General features: G+C 47.7%; 3 protein-coding genes and 1 non-coding gene across 7 annotated transcripts; 1 reads left to right on the top strand and 3 right to left on the bottom strand.

Annotated features, from left to right (window-relative positions):
- Positions 1 to 1,087: 1,087 nt before the first annotated feature.
- On the bottom strand, positions 1,088 to 10,569 carry CHTOP (chromatin target of PRMT1). Of its 3 annotated transcripts, none has more exons than XM_068540842.1 (6): positions 10,279 to 10,569; positions 9,208 to 9,289; positions 7,706 to 7,859; positions 4,963 to 5,146; positions 4,004 to 4,141; positions 1,088 to 2,319 (listed from the first exon to the last, which is right to left on the bottom strand). In XM_068540842.1, the coding sequence occupies exons 2-6, from the start codon at positions 9,270 to 9,272 to the stop codon at positions 2,114 to 2,116; spliced, it is 747 nt and encodes a 248-aa protein (XP_068396943.1). In that variant the 5' UTR covers positions 9,273 to 9,289; positions 10,279 to 10,569; the 3' UTR covers positions 1,088 to 2,113. The 3 variants fall into 3 exon arrangements, with proteins under 3 accessions (XP_068396943.1, XP_068396941.1, XP_068396942.1); XM_068540840.1 differs by having other exon boundaries at positions 4,963 to 5,149; positions 10,279 to 10,568; XM_068540841.1 differs by lacking the exon at positions 10,279 to 10,569 and adding an exon at positions 10,090 to 10,198 and having other exon boundaries at positions 4,963 to 5,149.
- A 351-nt stretch (positions 10,570 to 10,920) lies between these two features.
- Positions 10,921 to 10,993, bottom strand: TRNAE-CUC (transfer RNA glutamic acid (anticodon CUC)). The gene has a single exon. It is a non-coding gene; the product is annotated as a tRNA-Glu (tRNA).
- Positions 10,994 to 12,346: 1,353 nt separating this feature from the next.
- On the bottom strand, positions 12,347 to 17,161 carry S100A1 (S100 calcium binding protein A1). Its single transcript, XM_068540839.1, has 5 exons — positions 17,059 to 17,161; positions 16,826 to 16,936; positions 15,754 to 15,812; positions 13,614 to 13,766; positions 12,347 to 12,652 (listed from the first exon to the last, which is right to left on the bottom strand). Exons 4-5 carry the CDS (start codon positions 13,752 to 13,754, stop codon positions 12,509 to 12,511), a joined length of 285 nt encoding a protein of 94 aa, XP_068396940.1. The 5' UTR covers positions 13,755 to 13,766; positions 15,754 to 15,812; positions 16,826 to 16,936; positions 17,059 to 17,161; the 3' UTR covers positions 12,347 to 12,508.
- On the top strand, positions 16,690 to 25,608 carry S100A13 (S100 calcium binding protein A13). 2 transcript variants are annotated; one of them, XM_068540836.1, is made up of 3 exons: positions 16,690 to 16,807; positions 17,799 to 17,992; positions 25,187 to 25,608. In XM_068540836.1, exons 2-3 carry the CDS (start codon positions 17,840 to 17,842, stop codon positions 25,328 to 25,330), a joined length of 297 nt encoding a protein of 98 aa, XP_068396937.1. In that variant the 5' UTR covers positions 16,690 to 16,807; positions 17,799 to 17,839; the 3' UTR covers positions 25,331 to 25,608. The 2 variants fall into 2 exon arrangements, with proteins under 2 accessions (XP_068396937.1, XP_068396939.1); XM_068540838.1 differs by lacking the exon at positions 16,690 to 16,807 and adding an exon at positions 17,338 to 17,637.
- Positions 25,609 to 27,384: the final 1,776 nt, after the last annotated feature.

Genomic DNA, 27,384 nt, shown 5'->3' with positions numbered 1-27,384 from the left:
GCCTCTTTCACTCCTTATTCTCACACAGAGGATCTCAGTGGATTATGGAGGGTGGTGCCAAAAGCCACCAGATTAAAAATATCCTGAGGGCACATATCTGTTAGCTACCTTGAAGGAAGGTCAAAGTATTTGGGAAGGACAGGGCTGGGGAAAAAATCCCAGGGATGGGTCATCCCAAGTTGTGTGGTTGCGGGGTAGAAGGACTCACTCACCCTGCAGCGCCCTCCCTTTCTCCCAAAGGTATTCTGGAGGCCCTGCAAGATGACTGACAAAAGGCTACCAGTGGATGCGAAGTTCGCATGGGGTAGCCTGCCCACTGCCAATCAGTACCTCTCCCACGGAAGAACGCTGGCGGCTGACTGGAGTTTGGGATCTAAGGACCTATCCTTTAAATTGGCCTTGCCCACACAAAAACACCTTTTTCACTCTTTCCGATTAAAGGTTATAAATACTTGTCTGGGCTAAAGACCTCCAGTCTCACAGTCCACTTCTATTAAGAATAAGTAGAGTTCAGACACTTCAAAACTAGGTCTGATTGGTTATGTGAGCGTGGCTCTGTCCTAACCCCGCATGGTCTTTTCAAGCTCTCCCTTCTACAACTAAACTTGCTTCACAATCCAGAGGTTAAGTAGCCCAGGTCATACAAATGGGATTCAAGTTCAGGTTGTCCTGGCCAAAATTTCCTTCCCAGTCTACAATAACACACAACCTCCCAACAGTTTAGGGTACCAGGTAGCTCAATGGCAACTGGTTTGATTAGAGGTGGTTAGCTTCTTCTTTTCCCTTAAACAGCACAGGCGAAAAGGGAAACCAGGGCCAGGGTCCTCGACTGCCCCCGAGACCACTATGTTTGAGCCTCCTATGGACCAAATGTGTTGGTACATTACTCTGTGTGGTTAATCTTACCTCGGGGATTATTCAAAAGAGGGCAAATTGTTCACTTTCTGCCCCAAAGTCACATCCCCCTCCCACCCCAAATTTTAATACAACTATGAAGGACTCTCAACTCTACAAGGGGTATATCAAAATATTGTTATAGTGGCCATAATATTTCAAAGAGCCCAACAAATAAAGAGAAAGTCCTGACTGGATTTCAGAGAACAATTTCTTGTTATAATGAACCAGAAACAATAGACTCTACTGAAACTGGAACAGTTGACAGAATATGGCTGAACTTAATTAAAACTTCAAGGGGAATAAGGGTCAAACAAAGTCAATGAATGAAGCCCAAGATTGGCCTGGTATAAACATAAGGATAATAGCATTTCAGCATGGATATCTTCTGACCCCTCCCACCAGATATCTGCCATCAATTTCCAGCCCTTTCCCTTCTGAAGCATCTGCCAAACCAAACGGCTTTCCCCACTCTTTTGTAGGTGTAAGCCAATCCAAAAATACCCTCTTTGGGCATGATGCAAAGCCAAGAGGAAAAGTTTATAATTCTCATTCCAGGGTAGAAAGTGCACATACCTGACCTAGTACACTGGTTATGTGGTGTAAATGTACATGGTAATAACTTTAATCAAATCAGAGCTGCTACCGTGTGTAACTTGTTAGGTGGCCCTGTAGCTATGTCAAAGTTCCTAATTTACTTTACTAAAACATCAGCGTGGCAGAATGCATTTTTGAGCTCCAGATTTTCTAAACACTTTTAAGAGGCTCTTTAAAGATGATGCAGAACAGAACTGTAACTCAGAAACCTAGACATTAAGGAGGGACATTGATGGGCTCTTTCTGGTACTTTTTCATGGGAGATGAACAGAGGAAATGTCAGAATATCAAAGCATATGACAAGTGAGGGAAGGCAGAGCGGGGAAGAGGGTGTACTAGCCACAAAGCCAACAAAGTCATGTTCAAAGAGAAGTCTGGGCAAAGGAAAAAAAACCCAAACAACAACAAAACAAAACCCAAGTCAGAGGAAAAAAGGGTTTCATACAACACAGTATCAAAAAGTAAAAGGAACACACTAAATGCACAAACTGGTGGCAAGTCAGTCCATAGCCTATTATGATAGGTCCTTCCAGCATCAATCAAGTTTCTTCTCATCTGTTATCTCAAGGTTATTTACAGATGTGTGACTTTAACAAGAATCTCACAGGAGGGTGGGCAGGCTTCAATCATTGGTTTCGGGATCTGTCTGAGCCATGTAGGCATCCAACTCCGCATCCAGGTGTCCTTTCGTTTTTGACATGTACGCATCCAGTTGGTTGTCCAGCTGCTCCTTGGTCAGTACAGGGCGAGCAAGGGCACCTCTCCCTCGTCCACGGCCTCGTCCTCTGCCTCCAAAGCCCCCTCTTCCCCGACCTATCATACCCCGACCTGGCCCAAGGGAAAAAAAAGAAAAACAGTTACAAGTAAGTTTAATTGGTGCTATGGTAAATGCCCCTTAGAGCAGTGGGGCCTAGCTGAGAAAGGCTGAAGGGCAGGGCAAAAGAGAAGTCTGGAAAAACAGGAAACATACTGGGTAGAAAGCAACACATAGAAAGCACACATAATGAATCCCTTATTACATGCTCATCTCTAAATGCTATTTAAAATTTTTTTATTCTATCAACAAAGTGAGGGAATATAGTTAACTGATAATTAAAAATTTCTTTATCTCTCCTAAGACAGAGAAACTAAAATTCGAGACTCGCTACATAAGTTTACAATTAAAATACATTAAAGATAATCCCATTTAGTAAGATAGGGAGGAAGTAACAAGGGCACAGAGAAACAGGGGTGTGAAGCTAGACAGTTTTCAAATTAAACTTTACTGGAGATCCTTCTGAAAAATTAGCTCGTCTCCTCAAATTTATCAAACCTAATGAACTGATCCTATGTCAGGAGACTGAGGAGTTATTCTGACATAGGAACAATGAAGGGAATTGGGGAAAAACATTTTGAGTAGTCCCAGCCATTTCTATCTCCCGATTCTATTCACATTTTAACAATTATGGTTATCTGAGAGGTGGTTTCAATTCACTTAACAAAACATACCCAGCTTTCTGAAAAGCTACTTCAGACTCCTCCCCGCCCAATCCCTGTGATGTCTCTCTCAGAAACCAAGTCAAGACAATTTGGAAACATGCTATTTCATCCTGAAACCCAAACTAGCTTGTACTTCACTCAATAAGCCAAGCAACATATAATGCGAGAGAAGAAAACAAGCCCTCGGTTATCAAATTTCTTTTCCCAATAGTTATTATCCCCTGGCAACTTCAAGGTCATAAATTATGGAAGACCCACCACACACTTTAAAAAGACCAAAGCAAATATATCCAGGGGCTACAAGAATATATATTTATTTTTCCTGGACAGGTGTTGCTGGGAGTTTTCCACTAAACTCTAAGCCAGAAAACTCCCATGAGATTTGGCATTAACAGCAACACCATTAAAAACTCTCTTCCAGTCTGGGCCATGAGGTCACAGGACAAGTATCACTAAGTCTCAAGGTAAGATTATCAACAAGAGTCAGTTAGTTAACTGACACAATACCATCTTGCTTTTTCTACTTTGATCAAAAAAAGTCATCTCTGGTTTCGCATGGACACAAACTTTATCTTGAATTTACTTGGTTTCAGAGTCAATACCTAGCTCCAAGCCTCACCATCCTCTTTAACTCTGCTTCATTTCTGTACATCTCCCTCCTTTCTCTTCTTAGACTCAAAGTGGGTTTTGAGCTATGGGGTGGGGTGTGTGGTGGTGGGTCAGGGACAGAAAAAGATAAAACGCCAAACTGACCATTCTGTCATTTTTAACAATACAATTTAAATTTGCAAGAGCCTGAAAGAAGTCTGAATATAATCTGGCTCTGTAACACATACCTGACTGTTCTTGGAAAACCCAGGACATACCTCCACATTACCAGCATGGGAATTTAGAAAATAAGCCAGTTTCATAAAACAAACAAGACAAACAAATAAGCCTGCCTATGACTTAAAGCTGTGCAGAAAGGTGGCTCTGAGTTTTGAAGGGAGAGAAATAAGGGGAAGCTAGTCTCTGAAGTTGGTAGCTGACTAACCTCTACCACCGATTCCGCCACGACCCATAGCTCCACGCCCTAGGCCCCCTCTCCCAGGACCTCCACGACCTCGAACACCACCTCTTCTTAAGCCCATTCGGGGAGCTACGGCTCGTCCACCTCGGAGCAGGTTTTGACCTTGGAGAGGAGGCATACAATGTATATGCAGGTAAATCCAAGAGAGACAAAGTAGATTCTAACCAAAGGAAGGCGGTGAGGGTTAAATGAGAGTTAATTCAGTTAATTTTCAGGTTGGGTGGGGCAAGCTGCACACTGAGTGTGAAAAGATTAAGCTGCTCTTTATTCAATCAATTCAACAAGTCTGACCACAAATCCACTTTTGGAAGAAGCTGGGAGTTAAGTCAATTAGTTAAGTACATACATCTAATGAGTATCTATTGAATAATCACAGGTAGGTGCCTAGCATTATGGCAGATTTAAAAATAAATATGGTTCCTGCTCTCAATACAGTTTTGTAGGGGACAAGAACTATATAGAGAACAGTATAACAGTGCCTAAAATGTAACATATAGCTAAGTGCTATTGGTCAACTTGTCCTCTTTTTTCCAGATGTAATAGAGTATTTCACTAGAACCAGGAACAGAGATGATTAGTTAAGATATAGGCCAACAGGCCAAGAAGTTTCTTAGATTTGAGTTATTTCTAGAACTTGAATGTGCTTCGATTCAAGCAGCAGCAGGGTGTTTTAAAATGGAATGGAGATGACATGAATTACCTGTTGTAACGCAGGTCCTAGCCTCTCACCATTGCACATTACCAGAAAAGGAATGGTATCGATAAAAAACATGCAGCGCTATTAAAAATATGTGATTTCAGAAGTTATTAATTATATTAATACAAATTCAGGCTTAAAGATGTTAAACAAATGTGTCCATAAGCAGCCCAAGAGAAAAGGGAAGGGGGTGTGGCCCGACAATTATCAGGTGCAGAGCACTGACCTCGGAGCGACATCCCGCCCCTAAGTAGGGTTCTTGTGGCACGTCCCCCACGAAGTCCTCCTCTGGGCAAGCCTCTCTGGATAATGGGCAGGCCTCGTCCTCCGATTGCTCCCCTGGCCAGGGCCCCTATTGGTCGGCCTAACCGTGCCTGGATGTTACTCTTACCCAGGCGCTGCTTTAAGCTCTTCTGGAAGAAAAGGTGTTAGGGAATTGAGATCAAAAAAGCAATCCAATGGGATTTAGCAACTCAAAGTGCAGAGAAAAAGAAGCAAGTGAGATGTCTGTGTGGCGGGAGATAAACCTGCACGGGGTGTCATAAGGATCCCAAACCAGAAGCACGCCTTTGCCTCAGAACATGGTAGAAAACAAGCAGAATTCTGATCCAGAGCTTCTAAGAAGCTTGACTATGGTTCCATGAAATTGGCATCAGCACAAATTACCTCACTAGTTTGGCTACAGAAGTCATAAACCACTACTTGGAACATAAGTTTTAATAAGAACACTGTATTTCAAATCCTGGATTCTGCTGTTTTTGAACCACCAGTTGACAATGACAGGACTGGATTCATACCTGCCCAAGGACTACCACTGTCTTCAAAGGCTTACTCAAACACCATAGGAAGTTCATCACACTCTGGGCAAAGTTTAAATTACAATTTCATTTGAATTCTTGTGACTTAAGAACAAGTTTGATTTCTCAGTCAAAGAGGCCAGTGTGTTCCATTTTTCCTCTGAGTATCTATCTCCAGACGGTCCACTTTTTACCTTAAGATGTAAATAAACACAAAAAAGTCAAATCTCCTTTCCTTACATATCTTAAATAGCCGTAATTCCATGTCTACCTTTGCAAACAGCTCCATTAATTCAGTATAATGACTTTTAATTCAAAATAAACACATAACTCAAATGTATCTCCATAGAAAGCTAGCCAAACCTGCATTAGAATTAAGACAGTTTAGCTATAATCATAAAACTCAGGGCCACATTTGAGAACAAGGACATACCATAGAGAGAAATTTTTCAATAATCTGTCCCTCAAAGAGAAACTACAAAGACCACATCTCAGACAATTAAAATTCCTTCAGAGGAAAGGGTGACCATGTAGCCTTGAACACCATCAAAGCCCTAGCAAACCTGTTCTCCTATAACGCCATAAGTCAGTATGAACGAAAATAAATTATGCGTCCTCAGGCTTCACCCACAAATGACTACAAATGATTTTCTCTGCAACCATATGCTGCGAGTTATTATTATTAGCTTTCTAGCATGAGATCATAAACTGCTTCTTATCAGAGGGGCAGGCTCTGAACAACATGAGGTCAGGACTTCTTTCTACAAGTCTCTTGTGTTTAGTCATCCTTGGTACATTCTCCCAAGACCTGTGCTTTAAGGGGAGAATGCATAGTACTTAGAAGTTCTTCTCCCTTCCCATCCCTTACTTGCCACCAATACTAGTCTCTAACATTGAAAAGAAGCTGAAGGATGTCAACTGTATCATTCAGTTTCCACTCTAGAGCTGTGCTATATGCTAAGGTAACCACTAGCCACATGTGGCTAATTTAAATTACAAGTAAAAAAATAAATAAATAAAAATAAAAATTTAAGATCCTCAATGGCACTAGCCACATTTTGAGCGCGCAACAGTCAATGTGGCTAATGGCTACTGTATTGGAGAGCACAGATACAGAACATTTCCAACACCGTGGAAAGTTCTATTGGACAGCAGTGCTCTAGAGGCTACTTTCTTCTGCACAGCCTCTGTTCCAAGCTTCTTATTAAAAGGTCCTTTGGAATAATATGTCAGAGACCTGTCTTCAACAGTTTTTAATATTTACTCTTACAACAGTGGCGCCTTTTACTGCTTTCCTGAGTCTGGAATGAATGCAGCCACTCCAAGGCTTAAGGCAGCTGAAGCAGAAGGCCTTGTTTATTTTTGGTCAGTGAGCCCAGTGGTTCAGGGTGGGGGTGGAAGGGTGTTATATTTAACTGCTGATTTTATGCACAGCCATGCAGTGCTACCAGTTAAAGTCCTTACAGTTGCATGGCACCGCCCTCCAGACGCCCAGCCACAGCTTGGACATATCCTTCCACAGCCACTGTCCGGACTTGCATATAAAGTCTATGAATAATAAAGAGCAGGTTTTATTTCAGATCTGAATAGGATTATCTCTTACTGGAAATTTGAAAGAGAACCCGCTAACTCTTAAATTAATTACTCAGTGTTCTCGCTCTACTTTACTGACAAAACTTTAGGTGTTGTGGAGATGAGGGTCACCCCACTCTTTCTACTGTTTAGCATTGAAAACCTTTGACTAAGAGGCCTTTCAGACTCCGTGTATTAGGGAAGAAAGAATAAAATCATTTCCCTAATTTGTAAAGCATTTAATGAGAAATAAAGGATTTTTTGAAGATCATCTAAAACAGAAACCAAAATTTCTTTGTGGAAAAAGCCAGTGCATCTATTTTAAGGGCAAAGGATCAGAGAACAAAAGAGATTAATACTCATTGATAACACAGAAAAACAGGCCACCTTGATGGCAAACTCCCTAAAAGAGAAAGACAACAAAAAGTTACTTATTGGTACCTGCCAAAATGAGAATTCTCTGAACTTCTCTTTCCTCCAGAGAAGTTCAGCTTTTGCCCTGAGCCACCTCGTAATTATCCATGGCATCCTGACAGCCTCAGTGGACTACCTGACAGGGATCACCAGCTGCTTCTGGAGCATTAAGACCCATTCTCTCACCTGCTTAAGTTTTAATGCTGCCTGGACAGAGGGTCTATTCTCCATCTGCTGGGCCAGTCTTCTGTTTCTGGCACTGGCTAGCTGCTGTTGTTGCTGCATCGAAGCCCGAATATTCACTGGCATCGGCTGTTTGTTCTTCAGCATATTAGTAAAGCTTCAAGGTCGAACAAAATGGATGTTTAAATAAACGCTTTATTACAAAACATTTATTGGCATTTTCATGGCTTGCTAGACCAGGAGCTCCAGATCCCACGAACTTTAAGTAAAGTGGTACACTTAGATCAAGGCTGATGTGGGTTAAAGACTCCTCTGCTTCCACAAACTTGCAAGAATCAGAAACTTAGAAATGCAGCTAAGTGTAGCACATTCAATCAAAAGTGATAACAAGAGCTCAGGTAACGGCTTTTAGAGAGGTAGAAAGTATGAAAAGCACGCAATAAGCAGATATGATGACAAGAGACAGAAGATGTAGTTTCAAAGACAGACAAAGCAAGCCAAAACCTTTGGGGACCTGCGGGTGCATTTTAAGGGCAAATATAAGGAAGGACTAGAGCACCTTCAAAGCCCATGGAAATGATACACCCACATAAATTATAGGAGCATATCACATTCTCTATTTGTTCACGTAGTAACATGAATATGGAGAATTAGTGTATCACTAAGGGATAAAGATAAGTACATATGCTTCAGAAAAGGCAAACAAACTTAAGTAAATCTTTTAGTGGTCTAACATCAGCTTAATAAAGTCACTGGTCGAAGGCACTCAATGAACAAAGCTCTCAGAGACAGAAAGTGCCTTTAAATGCCTTAACTTTTCTTAGTGTCAAATGATTACTTTTTCTGACTCTAAGTGATTATTTCTGAAAAAGTTAAGATTAGTTTAATCATTTAAGAGCTTGTGAAGACACTCTTCTATTATTCCTGTCAAGGTAAGTTTAATGGAATGAAAGAGAAGAACATTCAGTTGTAGAAGAATTGAAAGCAAAAACAAACTAAAAGCAGAATGGAAAGAAAGTGAAATGGAGCAAAGCGAGTGCCTCTTACAAGGCCCAAGAATGATATTCAAGGGCCTTTGGACATATTCATAGCTTGCTACCCGCCTCTTACAGGCCAGACACAACACTGCTGGCCTTGGACTGGGCAGCAAGCCTACTGCAGCTAGGGTACCATGCTACCGAGCTGCACCACCCCTGTATCAATGTAAAAAAAAAAAAAAAAAAAAAAAAAAAAAAGTGAAGAAAAGGGAGGGTGTGAGGAGTCTTTTTAAAATACATCCCACCAGATAAATATTTCAGACAGCATAACATAAAAATCTACTGATAAGGGGTTTTGAAACAACCGCCCAATTTGTTTTGTGTACCACATACGATGCAACTAAGAACAGAGGTCTGTAGCCTTCTGTTGGTATTTAGTTTAAAACCGGTTTTTGTGCATTGGAACCCAGGGCCGATTTAAGTAATGTTTTCTTATGAACGAGCTGAAGTTGCTGTTGGCTGCCTCACCGCTCATTTAGAGACATCTTGGTGGTGCTTTTTAGCACAACTTTCGGCGCTGACTGTGCAGCCATCTTCAAATCCCGAGAATCTACAAAGGACAATGGACAGAATGAGCAAATGAGAATGACGACCACCTCATTTCAACAAGTGCCAAAGGCCCCAACCAAAAATGAATGAAAAGGCCTGTATCAATGACTATTGACGATCACACCAAAACTCATTTCAGGTGCTTAAACTTAAGAAGCTAGCTACCTCAAACTAATAAACTCCAAGGCCACAGGACAGAAAATATCTGCCCAAGCCTCCAAAATGGCAGACTTAGACCTAGCCAAAGAAAGTGTTAAGAGTTTGGTTTTTCATCTAGAGCGGTCCTTCTCAACCTTGGCTGCAGGAAGTTTTTTTTTAAAAAAACAACAAAACACAGAAGCCTGGGCCCAAACTATTTAAAGCACAATCTCTGATGGTGAGGTCTGGGGATCAGCAACTAGAAGGGGAAAAAAACCCAAAAAGTCTACCTCGAAGGGGGAAAAAAAAAAAAAAAAAGTCTACCTCGGTGCTTCTCCTGTGCAGCCACAACTGAAAACCACTGATCTAGAGAGATGACACAAGCATACCAGTTTCAGAATCAAGTAGGAGCCTTAGCAAGGGCCTGCGGAGCTGGGGGAGGGAGGGAGTAGGCAAGGTTTCCCTAAATGGGCATTCACCTGGGAGTTCGCTCCCGGAGAGCGCGCCACAAAATTTAACCCTGAAGCCGCCATTACTTTCCAACGTTCCCTAAAGTCGTGTAGTCCTCCTTTGATCTCCCTTCCCTCTCAAAGCCCTGTGAGAACCGCCAACGTTGCTCAACCCACCAAACAACATTCTTTTTTAACCCTATCAAATCCCCACCTTTTCCATCAATCCCGCGGCGAGTTTCCAGTCCGGGGTCTCCCCCGCCTCCCTCTCAGGGGCTCCGCCCCCTCCGGGGCCTCCATCTCGGACACCCTGTCTGCCTCCACATCCCGCCAGCTCCCGTTCCGCGTCCGCCGGACCTCTCCGTTCCCCGGGACTCTTGCCCTCCTCACCACAGACACGTACCGAAGGAAACGGACGCCAGTGCTCCTCCCGGGGCTGCCACCACGGCTGCGGCAGGCGGGCCGGGGGCCGGCCGAATCTAAGTTGATGGTGGAGGGGCTCGGGTTAACTTGGTGGGCGGTTAGTTAGATGTGTTAAGCGGTAGATTGCTAGGTTAGTTCGTTGCTGTTGGCTGGCTGTCCGGTTGGCCCGTTCGCCTGCTAACCGGCCTGCCCTTTCCTGCCTTTCACCACAGCGGCTGCCGTCAACTCCTGCTCGGTGTCGAAAACAAAATGGCCGCCACACCCAGTACGGAGAGGGACCGGCTAAAATGGCGTCGACGCAGTTACGTTATGCGTCAGATCCGCCGCACCACTAAGGGGCCGAAAAATTTGTGCCACGCCTGCGCGGGATTAGGGCGGAGCCCTAGGGAGAAGGCGGGGCTTTAGCAAAGGCCTGGTCTGTATTAAATGCAGCCCCCTCCCCCCGCCCCGCCTAGGAAGGGGCGTGGCCAAGTGGCATAGCTCTGTTTATTTTTGGAAAATGGATTATTTTTTAAAGCTTTTAAAAAATATGTATTTATTTGGCAGCATTGGGTCTTAGTTGCAGCATGCAGGATCTTTAGTTGTGGCATATGAACTCTTAGTTGCAGCATGTGGGATCTAGCTCCCTGACCAGGGATTGAACCTGGGCCCCCTGCATTGAGAGTGCAGAGTCTTAGCCACTGGACCACCAGGGAAGTCCCTGCTCCCGGGTTTTAAGGGGGCTGTGGGTTAGTAACTTGGGTCGCTGGGGCTGATTCTGTCCCCCCCAAAAAGATGTTCGTATTTCCTGGCGCATCCCTCCACCCCTCAAGCTAAGGCAGACGGACTACAATTCTTTATGCGGATGTTCCTCCGTCTCTCTCTCTCTCTTTTTTTTTTTTTTTAAATTAATTAATTTTATTATTTATTTTTGGCTGCCTTGGGTCTTTGTTCCTGCACGTGGGCTTTCTCTAGCTGTGTCGAACGGAGGCTACTCTTCCTTGCGGCGCACGGGCTTCTCACTGCAGTGGCTTCTCTTGTTGCAGAGCACGGGCTCTAGGCATGTGGGCTTCAGTAGTTGTGGCACGCAGGCTCAGTAGTTGTGGCACGCAGGCTCAGTAGTTGTGGCACACAGGCTTAGTTGCTCCGCAGCATGTGGGATCTTCCTGGACCAGGGATGGGACCCGCGTCCCCTGCGTTGGCAGGCGGATTCTTAACTACTGCGCCACCAGGGAAGTCCCTCCTTGGTCTCTCTTGTGGACCACTGGGCCCAGGTAATTGGCACTGGCTCTCTCCTCATCATTTGCCTTGGCCCCGGTCAGAGGGTTGCAGATTGCTACAAACGCCCCAGCCAAGGCCTGGGGGCCAGTGCTGGGTGCACACCTCTACTAGATCCTGCACCACTCACCACCACCCGTCCATATTTTCCTCTTCACTTCCCTCCCCAACTTGGCCTGAACGTTGTTAAATAGTTATTTGTGGGGGACCTTTGCGTCCCTGCTCCCCCTTCCGTGTCCTCTCTCGCCATCTGCCATCCATGTGGATTTTGATGTAGACCTATGCGGGATTTTCATTATGGCTGGACACACCATAAAAGGCTCGCATGTTTGAAGAATGAGTGTATGAACACGTCTTCAACACCCCCCACCCCAATCACGTGCATCAGATCCTTTCATTTTCCTTCCTAGCATGTATGTGTGTATGTTTTGGCATCCTTACTGGACTTTACCTATGTGATGTTGAGGGTCGTGTTTGTTTTGCTCACTGCTGTGTCCCCAGTTCCCATAGGTTGTCTAGCACACGGTAGGTCTTCAGTACATATTCTTTGAAGGCTGAAGGGAAATTCTTCTGGCTTTATATCTGAGAAGCTGATGTCTCCTCCACTTCCAGCTGGGACATTGAACCCCAACCTTCCTGGGCCTTGAGCATTCCTTAAGTAGGAAGATGTAATGGCCCCTTGACCTCTCTCAAAATAAGATCCCTCCCCAAATAAGGCAAGTTGGGAGTGAGCAGCCTTCACTTCCCCACCCACTTCCATACCCCAAAGGAGACAGACAGCAGCTGGCGGCTGGTGAGAGAGGAGCCTTTAATGAAAGATGAGTTGCAGGCCTGGCCCACTACTCTTGCGCCCTTGTTGGTGGGGAGGGAAAAGTGGGGTGAGGGGGAAGCAGGGTGAAGGGGCAGGTATGGTAGGGTGGAGGCGAAGGGCGCTGCCCACTGGGGCCGTCTGCTCAACTGTTCTCCCAGAAGAAGTTGTTACAGGCCACTGTGAGGGCAGCTACCAGCACCACATACTCCTGGAAGTCCACCTCTCCATCTCCATTCTCATCTAACTCCTTCATCACCTTGTCCACAGCATCTGCATCCTTTTGGGCCTGTGGAGGGAGGAGACGGAGAGGTAGGTGTACAGGGAAATGAACAGCACTGAGTCGGGGGCATGGGGGCTGGTTGATTGGGGAGAAGGAGGCAGAGATGAGCAAGAGGGAGAACTACTTCTAATTATGGGACTCTTGCTGCCCTCCTCAAAACTAACAAAATACTTGTGGCTTCCTGTTGCCTACAGAATCAGCTCCTTAACAAGGCAGAATAATAAAAACAATTACCATATGTCGAGTGCCTACAACGTGAGAAGCACTACACTAGGAGCTTTACAAGCACTGTCTCATTTAATTCTAGCACAAATAGTATGAAGTAGCTTTCATTAGTCCCATTCTAGAGAAGAAACAAATTGACAGTCGGTGGTTAAGGAACATGCCCAAAGTCACACAGCTATTAAGTGGCAGCGCCAGAATTTGAACCCAGGTCTCATAAAATCTCAAGGCTGGTACACTTTCTACTGGCTTCTCTTCTGCATCCTTCAGTCCAGTCAAAACCACTGAGCACGCTCCATCTTCTTTCTCACATGCTCTTGTTCAGATACTGTACCTCCTCCTAAAATGTCTTCATTTACCCTAATAATCTTCCAGGGGCCTGAGTGCCACCTCTTTGGAGAAGCCGTCCACTTCAGTCAGGTTAGTATTCTCCCATAATCCTTTCTGGCACCTCTGTTAAGGCCCCGGGTGCTTCCTGGTGTTCAAGGTTTACTTTCAAGTGTCAGTCCTTCCCTGCTAGACTGTGTGTTTTGTTATTGATGCATCTACACAGGGCCTAGCCCTTAACAGGTGACCAGTAAATCAGGGCATTTTGACTTGAACCCAGAGGAGCAGGGGAGTCTGGGAGAGGAAGGAGATGGTTGGGCTGAGCTGGGGTGGGGTGGGGAGATGGCAGGGAGGTGCCCACTCTGTTCCCCCACCCCTCGCCCACTCCACCCTGTACCCCCCCCCACCCTGTGCTCACGTCCAGGAAGCCGGAGAGCTCCGTCTGCAGCAGCTCTTTCAGCTCCTTCTTGCTCAGCTTGTACTTGTCCCCCTCCTTGCCCGAGTGGGCGTGGAACACATTGATGAGAGTCTCCATTGCCGTCTCCAGCTCAGAGCCCATCTCGCAGCTCACCTACCCACGTCCCACCATGGAAGTGAGCTGGGGACCATGCCTGGGGTAGCTGGGGTTGGGGTAGGGGCCCACAGCTCAAAGAGCCATGAGATTGGAGCCCCACCACAACTGTTCAGACCTAAGTCTAGCCTCATTCTCTGTGCCCTTCAATCCACACCCCAGCCAGAGGGAGTCAGGGCTTTGGGCATGGAGGTAGAACAGCTGGAGCTGGGCTGGCTCTAGAGGCCTGCAGTGGACTTTGCAGTGCTCCTGGCTGCCTGGATACTGAGGAGGGTGGGGCAGGCAGGTAGGGGTGGTCACAGGACCCGGCCTGGCTTCCTCTGGCTCTATTTTTACCCTGGACTTGCCTGCCCAGCACAGCCAAGATCTGCTGTTGGGGATGGTGGGCTGGGCTCCCCTCTATAGCCTTGACTCTGCTGCCCACCCCAAGCAAGGAGTCAATCTGGTGCCCTTGGTCGGCCTGGTGGATAGGGTGGCAGTCCGAGTGGGTGGCCCAAGGTTCATGGGGACGGGGCGTCTCACTGCCTCTGAGTTTCTTGTCAGCAGACTGGGGGCCTCTCTTGGTCCTTCTACCCTGTTCTCTCCTGAACATGTCACTTTGGCTTCCCTCTGTTACCTCTAGTTTGGTTCGTCTTGCTTCTCTGCAGATTCAGCCCTTCTACTGTGTGGTGGTGGAAAGGGAAAGAGGAATGTCTGAGCCTTTTCCTTGGAGCCAGGGCTCCCAGGGAGGGGGAGAGGACTCTTGTGGGATCTTGTCCCTGCCACTCCCACCCCCAGGCCCAACTTGCGTGATGTGGGGACAGTGGTAGCAGGGAGAATGGGGCTGGTATGTGTTAGGGGAGATAAAGGCTGAGTGCATGGGGTCCTCTGAATCCAAGGGGCTGGGAGAGAGGAGGGGAAAAATGGAGGGGTCTGTTGAGGAGAGGGGACTGCCAAGCCAGGGGGTCTCTTTCCCTTGGCCTTGGGACGTCGGCCCCTCCACAGCCTCAGGGGGCAGCTCAGGTGTCTCAGATCAGGTGTCCCCATCCTTCCCCAGACCTGAGGGGCTGGACAATGGGCCCTGATCGGATGACATCCTAGCTCTTCAATGGGGCCCTTGTGAATGTCACCTGAACTCCGGACGTGAGAAGCGGTTGTCACAGAGACACGGGGGAGATGGAACCCAAGCTGGGGCTGATGGAGGGGATAAGCTGGGGGGCGGCTTGGGGGGCGCGGAGGGACGGGTGCTGGTGGCTCAGTTATCAGCGCCATCCAGGAGAGGCACATAGAGGTTGCCTGGAGACCTAAAGCAGCCTGTGATTTTGCGTAGGGCCCATTCTGAGAGGACCTTGGCAGGGAGGGGGCAGACAGAAAAACAAAGGGAAAGAATGAGAGGAAAGAGGAGTGGAGAAACTGGGCCAAGAAAGAGGAGGAGGAGAAAGGGGAGGTCACATGAAGGGAGAGTGGGAGTGGGTATAGTACCCTGTACCCTCGTGCCCCCTTCCTGGTATCACATGATTCATGCTCTGCCACCCCCGCCCCCCAACTTCCCTGGGACCTGAGCTCTTGGCAAGGCTGGGTGGGGTGGCAGAGAGACCAAGGCTGGCGGGGGGTGGGTGGGCAGAAGGAGCTGGTCCATCTGCTTTCTTATTCTTACACCGCTGGAAGCAAGGCGAGAGCTGGGTCTCCTCCCCAACACCTGGGAGATGGAGGGAGGCTTGCGGGGGCACATGAGAGCTCTGCGGTAGGAGGGCCTGGTCTCCTGGAAACTCAGTGGCTGCGTTCCCCACTGGCTTCCTTATTCACTGAGCTCCCGGATCTCCCTCCGTCCTTCACTTGCCTCCCCTCACCACCTTCCGACCACTGTCTCCCCCAAATCCCGAGCTCCTCCCAGACCCTCAGGGCACCACAGTGCCATCCTCCCCAGACTTCTGGAGCCCTGCTGAAGTCCCCTTTCCGCAAGGCTGACCAGGGCAGGGACCCGAGGCAGATGGGGCAGGATACTCACTGTCAGCCTGGGAGCAGGTTCTGGACAGACAGACGAGGCTGCAAATGTGGCTACCGGAGCTGTGTGGGGAGACCTGTCTTCAGTCGTCCTTCCCCCGCCGACACCCCCCACTGGCTCCACCCCTTCACAGACAGACACCCAGTGGGGCAAGGGGCCAGGAGTGGACAGAGGCGCCCTCTGTCTCCCGGGCTGGAACAGGCTGTCCTGTGTCCTCTTCTCCAGCCTCCCCTGCCTCCCCCCACGCTGGGTCCCAAAAGGCAGGGCCCAGGAGGAAGGGAGGTGGGAAAGGTCCTGGGAAGAAGGAACACTCAGAGGCCTTCTTGGCTCCCCCTGCCTCCCACAGTACTGGGTATGCTGCTAGGCCAGGAAGAGGTACACGCACCTGGCTGAGGGGCTCAGCGAGGGAACTTCTCAGTGAATAATTTAGTCTTGGGAGTCTCCCCGAGGGGTTTCAGCCTGAGACCCCACCGCGGGATTTCAATCCAGGGTCTCCTCTGTGGGGGGCTTGGCCTGGGTCCCCCTCTGTTTGTGGGGTCTCAGTCTGGATCCTCTGTAGGGGTCTAGAGCTGCAGGGTCCTTGGTGGGATCCCATTCTGAGGGGCCCTCTTGTGGTGTTTCTTAGATGGGACCTCTCAGTGCCGAGCTCCCTCAGTTGATTCTTTGAATTTGCAGTGGCCTCCCCACCCCGCAACATACATACTCCAGATCAGAGGGGGCGGGTGTAGTGGGGCAGCAGGCTCCCCGTGTTGGGAGGGATGGGACCCCAGGATGCCTGCTGAATGGGATCTGGCCAGGCAGCTCCAGGTGGGCCCTCCCCCTCACCAAGTGGAGGCTGTGGTGGGCTGCGTTGCGGGGGGGGGGCAGGGTTCCAGGCCTGATTGCTTGGGGTGGGGAGGGCCGGGCGGGAGGCGTGACTGGGCGCTCCGCTCTCTTCAGAATGCACGACGGAAACTTGACACCTCCGGGCTCGGGAGGGGCTCTTTCCTCCCTCCAGGGACGCTTATAAACCTCAGCCCTAGGGCTCCTGCTCGCTGCATCCCATCTCCTTGCCCCGGTGAGTCGCAACCCTTACCTCTGGAGGGTGCCTGGGGAGCCTTTTTCCGCCCTGGGCTCCCAGGTCCCTACCCTGGAGCCGGCTCAGACTGGGATTCAGGAAATGGCTTTGGGAAATCCAGCAGCAGTCCTTGCAGAGGGCAGGGGGTGGGTGGGAAAAGGGAGGATGATTGGGCATGCCCCCTTGCCCCAGCCGTACCTCCCCCCCCGCCCCCGGCGCCCCTCCACTCCGGGCACTGTGAGTGCCAGTACCAAGCCCCTCCTGGGCGCGGGCAGTCAGCGGAGCCCCATCCAGGACCCTGTCGCTGGGAGACGGGGGCGGGGAGGGCTATGGGGTCCTGGGCTCCGCAGTGTGCCCAGCTGCCCCCGAGGGGAGGGGCGAGCGGGAAGACAGAGAGGCGGGGTCTGCCCAGACCGAGCCAACCCTGACCACAGCTGGGCATTTGCCAGACCCCGGCCTCTCTGCTGGGAAGAGCGGCCAGTGTGTGTGTGTGTGTGTGTGTGGGCGGGTGCAATGCAGGCGGGTGGAGACCCAGGTCCTTGCACAAACAAGCTTTGGAGACAAACAACCCCATGACCCTTTGAGGCCAGTTAAGCTCCAAGAAAGGACCCTCGGGACTGAACCCCACAGAGGGGCCACCAGACTGAGAGGACTCCAAAGAAGGACCCCCCAGACTGAAAGCCTGCTCCCAGACAGAGGGGTCTCCAGACTGAGGGACCACCACACAGGGGTCCCTGAGACACGGCCACTTCAAAAGGACCCCCAGACTGTGAGACCTAGAGAGGAAGGGGTTTCTGGAAGTGAACATTTCTTCCCCCACCTACACTGAGGTACCATTGCCTGGTCCCCTGCCCCAATCTCCATCCCTGCATCCCTGTCCCTTCCCTACTTCCCCTTGAGGCCTCCTCCAGGCAGAGGCTTGAGGTGGCAGCGCCAGGGCAGGGGCGCTCTGGCCTGTCCTGACTCTCTCTTTCTCTTCCCCCTCCTGCAGGTCAGCCCCGTGAGGACATCAGCTCCAGCCCCAGGGTCCTAATGGCAGCCGAACCACTGACTGAGCTGGAGGCGGCCATTGAGACTGTGGTCACCACCTTCTTCACCTTTGCAGGGCAGGAGGGCCGGAAGGGCAGCCTCAGCATCAATGAGTTTAAGGAACTGGTCACTCAGCAGTTGCCTCACCTGCTCAAGGTAGGTGGGGGCCTCTGGGTGTGAGGTTTTGGGAGCCAGTGGCTGTGGGACACTGTGTATACGAGGATCTATTACTGAGCATGATAAGGTGACCACAGGTGTACTGTGGAGGGGGGTGTGGTGACTGCACGTGTAAATGGTTCTGGGTGTTCTTGCCTGGTGTGTTTGTGTGTAGAGTTAGGTAATATTATGTCTGTGTGAGTGCGAGTGTTGTACTGGGCTTTGTGCTCCCATCAGATCATGCTGTCGTGTTCTCGTGGTGTCTCTCTGTGCCTCTCTGGTCTCATTTCCCCAACGCAGGACTGGACCCAGAGCTGGCTTCCAGGAGATTCATAGACCATCAGAGCTAGAAGGAGGCCAAGAGAAAACACGGTCCAAATTCCTCACTTCACGTATACAGAAACCGAGGCCCAGCTATGGGAAAGGGTTTGTCAAAAATAAAAACACAGCCAAATTAATGGAGTCATAGAATCTCAGTATAGGAGGTCCCTGTAAGTGGTCTGTGATTATTCCCCACCCCCTCTGGGAATCCCCTCAATAATGCAACTGACAGGATCATTCTTTCTCTCTTATTCACAGGGTGGAGTAGGGATTTACATTTCATCCGCTCTGGGTTGGCACATCATCCCAGGCTGTAAACAGTTTCTTTTACGTCCTTTCTGAAAATTCAAAGGCACATAAAAGTGTGTGAACATGGATTAGAAAAAAAAAACACAAACTAGTCTCTGAAATTCATAGTCTATCATTTGCAATATCTCCTACATCCTTAGACTTTTCCCTTCCTCTTCTCACAGGAAACTTCAGGCTCTGCCCTGAAAGTACAGCATTCCCTGTAGCCTTGTCAAATAATGACTGGTTTTTCTTCCAAATCCAACTCCCTCTGGGCCTTGACATGCAGATAGTGACCTGTTTGCTTTTCATTGCAACTTCCAGATCTTAGTTTCTTCTTCTTCTTCTTTTTTTTTTGGCTGCACCCGCGCAGCTTGTGAGATTTTAGTTCCCCGACCAGGGGTTAAAACCCGGGCCCTCAGCAGTGAGAGCACACAGTCCTAACCACTGGACGGCCAGGGAATTCCCTCTTCTCCTTCCTAAGACACCCAGCTCCTTGGAAGCTCATATGTACCACGTGCCACCCTTCTAATTGCACACCTTATAGCTCTTCAGCTTCTGGCTTACTGTTTTTCTTCTCATCACTGCCACTGTCATTATCTTCAATATCCACACAGACAACTTATTCAACACCTGGGCCTTTCAGTTTCTTTTTTTTTGGCTGCGCTGCGCGGCATGTGGGATCTTAGTTCCCAGACAAGGGATCGAACCCACGCCCACTGCATTGGGAGCCCGGCATCGTAACCACTGGACCACCATGGAAGTCCCTGAGCCTTTCAATTTCTTCAACTCCTTACTTTCAAAGGTTCTGTCTTCCTGCATCTCAGCATCCCTGCCCCTCCACTCTGCTGCCCTGTCCATTCTTTAGATCTTGTCATTACCAATGCACCATCTCCATAATCTCAATTTCAGGCCTCTCTTTCTCTGTCTACCACCTCCTGTCATTCCAGTTCTGTTCCTCTATCTAGTTCCTCCACTCCACGACTTCCTGACTCCGCTGGGAACTTCAGTCTCTTGACCCTATCACTTTTTCATCTTCCATCACCATCCCTCGAGCCCTCATTTCCCTTCTTACTCAGCTGGGTTCTAAGGCTCACCACTGTAATCACTCGCTCAACTCCCTTGATTCTCTTTCTCTCTGTCCTAGTTATTTGGCAAAATCCCAACCCAGGTTAAATCCAACATTTCAGCTTCATTAGCTTGTTGGTGAAACCCACTGTTCTGTGTCTGCGCTTGTACAGCTGAATCTGGCTAGAGAAAAATGCACTGCCATGTTGTTGACTTGTCTCACTTTAAATCTATAACCACAGCCCCCAGTAGGACCCTTAGCAATGCCTGGCAATTCTTCGACATTTCCCTAGTTAATTCATTTACCAGCTCTTTCAGATGATTATTTCACAACTTTTCCTTTCTCCTTAAACTCCAGTACCTCTTTTCATAGTCTCCCTCTCACTGAGAAGTTTTCTCACTGAGAAAAATAAAAGCCATCAGGAAACTTCTATATGCTTCCTCCCCCAAAACTACCAACCGATCAGCACATTTCCTGCCTTCCTTCCTGTTAATATGAATGATCTGTCTCTGCTGCTAAGGCCAGCCGCTCCATTGGTGCACTAAATCCCATCCCTTCTCACCTACTTAAAGACGTTACTCTTTCAATTCTTCCTCCTTTTTTTAATTTTTATTTTTTAATCTTTTTTTAAAAGATTAATTAATAAATTTATTTTTGGCTGTGTTGGGTCTTTGTTTCTGTGCGAGGGCTTTCTCTAGTTGCGGGAAGTGGGGGCCACTCTTCATCGTGGTGCGTGGGCCTCTCACTATCGTGGCCTCTCTTTTTGCGGAGCACAGGCTCCAGACGCACAGGCTCAGTAGTTGTGGCGCACGGGCTTAGTTGCTCCACGGCATGTGGGATCTTCCCAGACCAGGGCTTGAACCCGTGTCCCCTGCATTGGCAGGCAGATTCTCAACCACTGCGCCACCAGGGAAGCCCCTCCTTTTTTTAAAAAAAATTAATTAATTAATTAAATTTATTTTGGCTGCATTGGGTCCTCGTTGCTGCGCACGGGCTTTCTCTAGTTGCGCAGAGCAGGGGCTACTCCTCGTTGCGGTGTGCAGGCATCTCATTGCGGTGACTTCTCTTGTTGTGGAGCACGGGCTCTAGGCGCGTGGGCTTCAGTAGTTGTGGCACGTGGGCTTTGGTAGCTGTGGCATGCAGGCTCAGTAGTTGTGGCTCGCGGCTCTAGAGCGCAGGCTCAGTAGTTGTGGCGCACGGGCTTAGTTGCTCCACGGCATGTGGGATCTTCCCAGCCCAGGGCTCAAACCCGTGTCCCCTGCATTGTCAGGCGGATTCTTAACCACTGAGCCACCAGGAAAGCCCTCAATTCTTCCTCTAATCTCTTGCATCATCAAAATTTCTCTCTCTACTAGATTGTTCTGATCAGTTTACAAATATGCTGTACTGTCTCCCGTCTTAAAATAAAAGAAAACCTCCCTTGACCCTATAATTCCCTCCAGCTGTGCCTTACATCTCTGTTCCCCTTTGTAGTAAAACTCCTCAAAAGCAGTGAGAGTTACTTATACTCTCCACTTTGTGCTGTCTCTACTTTTCCTCTCCTGGTTCAGAATGCTCATCCCCCAGGTATCTGCTAGGCTTATTCCTCGTTTGACAGATTTCTGCTCAGATGGCAAATCCTCAGCATGACCTTCCTTCACCACTGAGTACAGAGATCACCTCCTTGTGCTCTGTTCCTTTACCCTGGGCTATTTTCTTACAGAACACTTCCTTCACAACTTAGCCTCCATTATACAATTTTACATTACCAAGAAGTAACATATAATTTCCTTCCTTTCCATGTAGGAAACATTCTTATTCCATGAAGGAAAGGAATCTGCTCACTGTTTTATCTCCAGCACTTAGTGTCTGACTCCTAGTTAGGTGCTCAATAAAATACTGAGGGAATAAGTGAGATAGTAAAAAAGTTTAAAAGAAGTAAATGGGCTTCCCTGGTGGCACAGTGGTTGAGAATCTGCCTGCCAATGCAGGGGACACAGGTTCGAGCCCTGGTCTGGGAAGATCCCACATGCCGCGGAGCAACTAGGCCCGTGCGCCACAACTACTGAGCCTGCGCGTCTGGAGCCTGTGCTCCGCAACAAGAGAGGCCGCGATAGTGAGAGGCCCGCGCACCGCGATGAAGAGTGGCCCCCGCTTGCCGCAACTAGAGAAAGCCCTCGCACAGAAACGAAGACCCAACACAGCCAAAAACAAATAATAAATAAATTAAAAAAAAAAAAGAAGTAAAAATTGTTGAGTGAGTGAATGAATAAATGCATCTTACTTATGGTTCTACAAATAGCTTTTTAAAAATGTAACAATGCATATAGGCTGTTTTCCCAGTTTAAAAAATGGTGTACTGTATTCTAATATGTAGCTTAACACAAATTTATGTAGCCAGTCCTCTATTGATGAACATTTGTCTTGTGTTCACTTTTCCCTTTTGCAAATGTTGTTTATATCGATATATCTTTACATACTCAAGGGAAAATATTTATAGAGTTAATGTCTGGCAGTATAAATATTAGGTCAAAAGGTTTGTTCTTAATTTTTATGGAGATTATTAATTTGCCTCTCAACAAGTTTGTACTTGTTTTCATGGCCACCAGCAGTGCATGCGACTGCCTGTTTCCCACATCCTTGCCCAAAATGGGTCTTACTGAGCTTTTTTTAAATTTTATTTTTATAAATTTATTTATTTATTTTATTTATTTTATTTTTGGCTGCGTTGGGTCTTCTTGCTGGGTGCAGGCTTTCTCTAGTTGTGGCAAGCAGGGGCTACTCTTCATTGTGGTGCGCGGGCTTCTCATTGTGGTGGCTTCTCTTGTTGGAGCACGGGCTCTAGGCACGCGGGCTTCAGTAGTTGTGGCACATAGGGTCAGTAGTTGTGGCTCGTGGGCTGTAGAGCGCAGGCTCAGTAGTTGTGGCGCACGTGGCATGTGGGATGTGGGATCTTCCCTGACCAGGGCTCGAACCCACGCCCCCTGCATTGGCAGGCGGATTCTTAACCACTGCACCACCAGGGAAGCCCTTACTGAGCTTTTAAATTTTGCCAATCTAATATGTGGAAATGGTGTCTTGTTCTGATTTACACTTCTTTAATTCTGAGTGAAATAGAACTTCAAAAAATATTTTTGATAGGCATATATATTGCCTTTTCTGTGAACTGCTTGTTTCTTTTATCAAAGAGTTTTTCTTTCCATATTGATTTATTATAGCTCTTTATAAATAAAGAAAATAGCCTTTGTCTATTATGTGCATTGCAAACATTTCCCCCTAATTTGCCCTTTGTCCTTCGAGTTTGTTTTTGGTCGTTTTTGCCATACAGAATATAAAAAATTTTTATGTAGTCAAATCTGTCAAACTTTTCCTGAATGGCTTCTGTGTTTTATGCCATGTTTAGAAAGGTCTTCCCCAGTTTAACTTATTAAAAAACTCCCAGACTTTATTTTATTATTAAAATTTTCTTACTGATGTTAAGTACCCCACTTATTATTTTTTCAATTCACATGTATATTTTGGGGCTCTTTATTCCGTTTCATTGATCTGTTTATTACTTATTTAGAAACATTCTCATTTAATTACTGTGGTTTTAAAATATGCTTTGATAGCCTGTAGGGTTGGTTCTCCCTCATTATTGTTTTTTTTTTCAGAATTTTACCAGTAGATCCCACATGTTGATTTTTCAAGAAGAATTTTAGTAACATTTAATCATATTAAAAAGAATCCTGTAAATATTTTAATTGGGATTATATAAAAATGTTATTTTAGGGAAAATTGACATCTTTACACTATTGAATCCTTCTCTGTAAAAAAAGTATGTTTTTCTATTTATTCTTGTTTTCTTTCATATCCTTCAGTTCAGTTTTCTTCACAAAAGCTTAATAGAGTCCTACATTTTTTCCTGAGTGCTTTATTTTATTTTTTACTATTTTAAGTGGGATCTTTCATATTATATTTTCGAACTGGTATTAGTTTTTGTGTATTAATATTGTTACCTGATACTTTATCATTTCTAATAGTTTTTTGGGGGAAGAAATACAGATTAGTGGGTAAGAGCAGAAGCTCAGAGTCCGACAGTCTAGGTTCAAATGCAGGGTCTAGCTTGTCATCCCTGGTTAGTTGTTTAATCTTTCTGAGCCTTCATTTCTCATCTGTGAAATGGACTCATAATAATACTGTCCTTGTTGGATTGTTCTTGCATTTATTCAGTCAGTATTTATTGAGTGCCTACTACGTTCTGTTCTGACACTGTCCTAGGCTTTGGGTTATAGTAGTGAACAAGCCTCTGCTATGTGCCAGACATTCTCCCAGGCACTGGCATTATGGTGGTGAACAAGACGGACAAGGTCCCTGTGCTCAGGAGCCTTTCATTCTAGCGGATTATGAAGATTAAATGATATAAAGCATGTAGGGTGTTCAGCATATGCTCAGAACAGTCAGCACTATTAAGTGCTTACACTTGTTGAAATGTTAACCTTTATCACGCTTTTGTTTTTTTCTAGGTATACAATTATATAATTGCTAATATAAGAGGTGAATTTGCGTCTTCTTTCCCAACAATTTTACCTTTTATTTCTTTCTCTTGACTAAGTGTGTGTTTTCCCCCTCCGTGTGTTACACTGGGCATCTTTGCCTTCCACTGGCAATACTTATAGTATTTTATAAATAAGCATGATTGTAGCTTTAAAAAAAGTCTTGTTTAGCTCTTCTATAAATTAGCTTTGTGCCATCTATAGATTTGGCAAGGCTTCTCTGCCTTCATCCAAATGTTGATTCAGATGTTTAGCATGAGCTCTGCCTGAGGCACCCTTGTCTGGTTTGACATGGATCCATTGTTCAACAGTCAACTTTCTGGTTGTGGTTACTTATCTGGCAACAAATCCTTTGATCATGATGGTCCAACTTAGAATATCCTTAGATTTCACAGTTCTGCTGGGAGAGACTTTGCCAAGGGCCCCCTAGGAAACCACATACCTTGTGTCCTTGCCATTCCTCTGATCTACCAGGCTAGTGACCCAAATGGAAGAATGAGAAGGCATTAGGATTATGCAAATGGGCAGCCAAGTGCTGTGAACTTCTCCAGCTTTCTGTAATGGAGGAGTGTGGCCTGAGAAGGCTCTGTGGGTGGTCAGAGTGAGTCAATGCCTACAAGGGCTCCCCGAGTGTCTTTGGGCTTATCCCAGGGCTGGCACAGCGGCGTGCTGGAGCCCACCCATACCTGCAGTTGAAGGCCCATTGTGTGCATCTCTTCCTCTCTCTGCGTTCAGTGACATCATGTTTATGGTTCCTAATGCGCCATGGTGGGTATATTTAGACCACAGCAAACACTATAAACAGGCTCCCCACTTCCCTCCTCTGCTTCCCCTTGGAGTTGGGCACCCGGGCAGTCCTGTGTTGGGGCTGCAGCTTTGTCCTGAAGGTTTGGGGCAGATCCTAGTGCTCTCTGAGGAAAGGGAGTGGCGATTGGCAATTCTTCCCTGCCTGTGTCAAAATCCTCGTTTCTAACCCCACTCTTCCCTGTGGTGTCTCCTCAGGATGTGGGCTCCTTAGATGAGAAGATGAAGAGCTTGGATGTGAATCAGGACTCAGAGCTCAAGTTCAACGAGTACTGGAGACTGATTGGGGAGCTGGCCAAGGAGATCAGGAAGGAGAAGGCCCTGGAGATCCGAAAGAAGTAAAGCCGGCTGGCCGGGATGGGGGTGGGCATGGCAGGGCTGGGCAGTACCCCACTCCCCACAAATAAAACTTTCTCCTTGAAACACAGATGTTTCTTACTCACACCCACCCTGATGATTTCTTTTCTTGGGACTAGGGGGTGGGAAAGCTCTGTCCCCACCTGAGGTTGGGTCCAAAAATTATGAGCTCCTTGAGGACCAGGAATGTTATTCATCTTCAGATACTCTGCAGCATCGGATCTTGTACAGGATAGGTGCTCAATAAATACATGGTTGATGAATCTTGGTTCCCACTTTCTTTTTTTTTTTTTAATAAATTTATTTATTTATTTGTTTGTTTTTACTTTTGGCTGCGTTGGGTCTTCGTTGCTGCACGGGCTTTCTCTAGTTGCGGTGAGCGGGGGCTACTCTTTTGTTGCAGTGCGTGGGCTTCTCATTGCGGTGGCTTCTCTTGTTGCGGAGCACGGGCTCTAGGCACGCAGGCTTCAGTAATTGTGGCACGTGGGCTCAGTAGTTGTGGCTTGCGGGCTCTTGAGCATAGGCTCAGTAGTTGTGGCGCACGGGCTTAGTTGCTCCACGGCATGTGGGATCTTCCCGGAGCAGGGCTCGAACCCGTGTCCCTTGCATTGGCAGGCAGATTCTTAACCAGTGCGCCACCAGGGAAGCCCGGTTCCCACTTTCTTATTCCTGGGGTTTGTGTCATTGGATGGTAATGACAGCAGTGAACGTGTGTTGAGGGCTTGCTCTGTGCCAGGAACAGGGCTGAACATTTTCTTGTATTATTTTAGTTAATGCTCACAGCCCGTTGAGGTAGGTACTATTTTTAAGTCTTGTATTAAAGATAAGGAAACAGATTTTAGAGAGGTTAAGTCACAAAGACAAGAATAGGTAGAACTGGGTTGAAATTCCAGAGCCTCTGTAATGAACCGGGATCCTCTCTGGACGGGTGCTTGGGAACCCTGGACCCTCCTCTCCTCCCTCCTACCATAGCAGGGGTGAAGCAGAGGGATGAACACAGGGTTCTGGTTCGAGGACTGGGGTGAGGGTGGCGGTCGCGCTGCAGGAAGCAGAACTTTAGGGCACCCAAGCGCTGCTCTCCCCATCCTTCTTGGTTGGAGGGGCATGTGGTTTGAACTGTCTGCCACCAGAGGGAGCAGGGGTGGGGCAGCCCAGCAGACACTGCCTTCCAAGGACTGTCACTGCCTTCCTGTCAGGTGTCCATCATTTGAGGCAGCTATGAGTCCAGAGGAACATTTAGGCTGAGACAAGCTCCCCATCACACACCATGAAAAGGTCCTAGATTGAGACCTTCCATCTAAGTGCCCCTGGACTGAGAGACCTCAGAGGGACCGCCAGGCTGGGACTCTGAGGGTCCATTTGAGACATTCCAGAGGGGCTCACTCACAGTGAGAGACTCTAAGAGGGACCCCCAGACTGAGACATTAGAGACCTCAGGCTGAGACAGTCTTGGAGAAACCCTGAAATCGAGATAGCCTCAGAAGGGTCCCCAGATTGAGACCCCTCAGAAGAACTCTCAGAATAAGCTACTTTGGAAGGGCCCCCTCATTGAGACACTTACAGACACCCCAGTGGAGGCCAAAAGTACATAGGAGCCCTAGAAGGAGACCCGCAGAGGGGCACTGGGAGGTATGCTTTGATCTCAGAGTTTAGGAAAGGAGTCCAGGAACTCTGGCTCTCAGTACTGCCCCATCCTTTCCTGACCCACACAGACTCCCCTGCCTTCTCCCTTCCTCCTCCTCATCAGGTGGAGAAGGCCGCTGGGGTTGGGCTGAATTCCCCCCAGACCTACAGTCCAGGATCCCTGGGATGTTATCCCGGGTGCTGGATTGGGGGGTGGGGTGGGGAGGGCGGTTTGCTGTGGAGTCTCTGGGTTAGGGAAGGCATGGGATTCTGAGGGAGGGAGAAGCAGGTAGCCCAACCAGTTTGGAGAGGTTGTTCGCTGACAGATAACCCATCTGGGCCTCCCACACATGCATGCTGGCTTCGGGGAGCTGAAAGGACATCAGGACAACACTCAGTCTGCCCCCTTCACCGGG

Source organism: Eschrichtius robustus, chromosome 3 (genome assembly GCF_028021215.1).
Source record: "Eschrichtius robustus isolate mEscRob2 chromosome 3, mEscRob2.pri, whole genome shotgun sequence".
Taxonomy (NCBI): Eukaryota; Metazoa; Chordata; class Mammalia; order Artiodactyla; family Eschrichtiidae; genus Eschrichtius; species Eschrichtius robustus.
Note: the sequence above shows the minus strand (reverse complement) of the source record. Positions and strands in the feature narration are given on the sequence as shown.

Excerpts from the sequence above, each read along its gene's own strand:
- CHTOP (XM_068540840.1), bottom strand. The coding sequence starts at position 9,272 with ATGGCTGCACAGTCAGCGCCGAAAGTTGTGCTAAAAAGCACCACCAAG. Across the intron at positions 5,150-7,705 it reads CAGCATTAAAACTTAAGCAG|AAGAGCTTAAAGCAGCGCCT; the intron begins GTGAGAGAATGG and ends CTTTTCTTCCAG. Across the intron at positions 4,142-4,962 it reads GGGCGGGATGTCGCTCCGAG|GTCAAAACCTGCTCCGAGGT; the intron begins GTCAGTGCTCTG and ends CTCCTCTCCAAG.
- S100A1 (XM_068540839.1), bottom strand. The coding sequence starts at position 13,754 with ATGGGCTCTGAGCTGGAGACGGCAATGGAGACTCTCATCAATGTGTTC. Across the intron at positions 12,653-13,613 it reads AGCTCTCCGGCTTCCTGGAC|GCCCAAAAGGATGCAGATGC; the intron begins GTGAGCACAGGG and ends CTCCCTCCACAG.
- S100A13 (XM_068540836.1), top strand. The coding sequence starts at position 17,840 with ATGGCAGCCGAACCACTGACTGAGCTGGAGGCGGCCATTGAGACTGTG. Across the intron at positions 17,993-25,186 it reads AGTTGCCTCACCTGCTCAAG|GATGTGGGCTCCTTAGATGA; the intron begins GTAGGTGGGGGC and ends GTGTCTCCTCAG.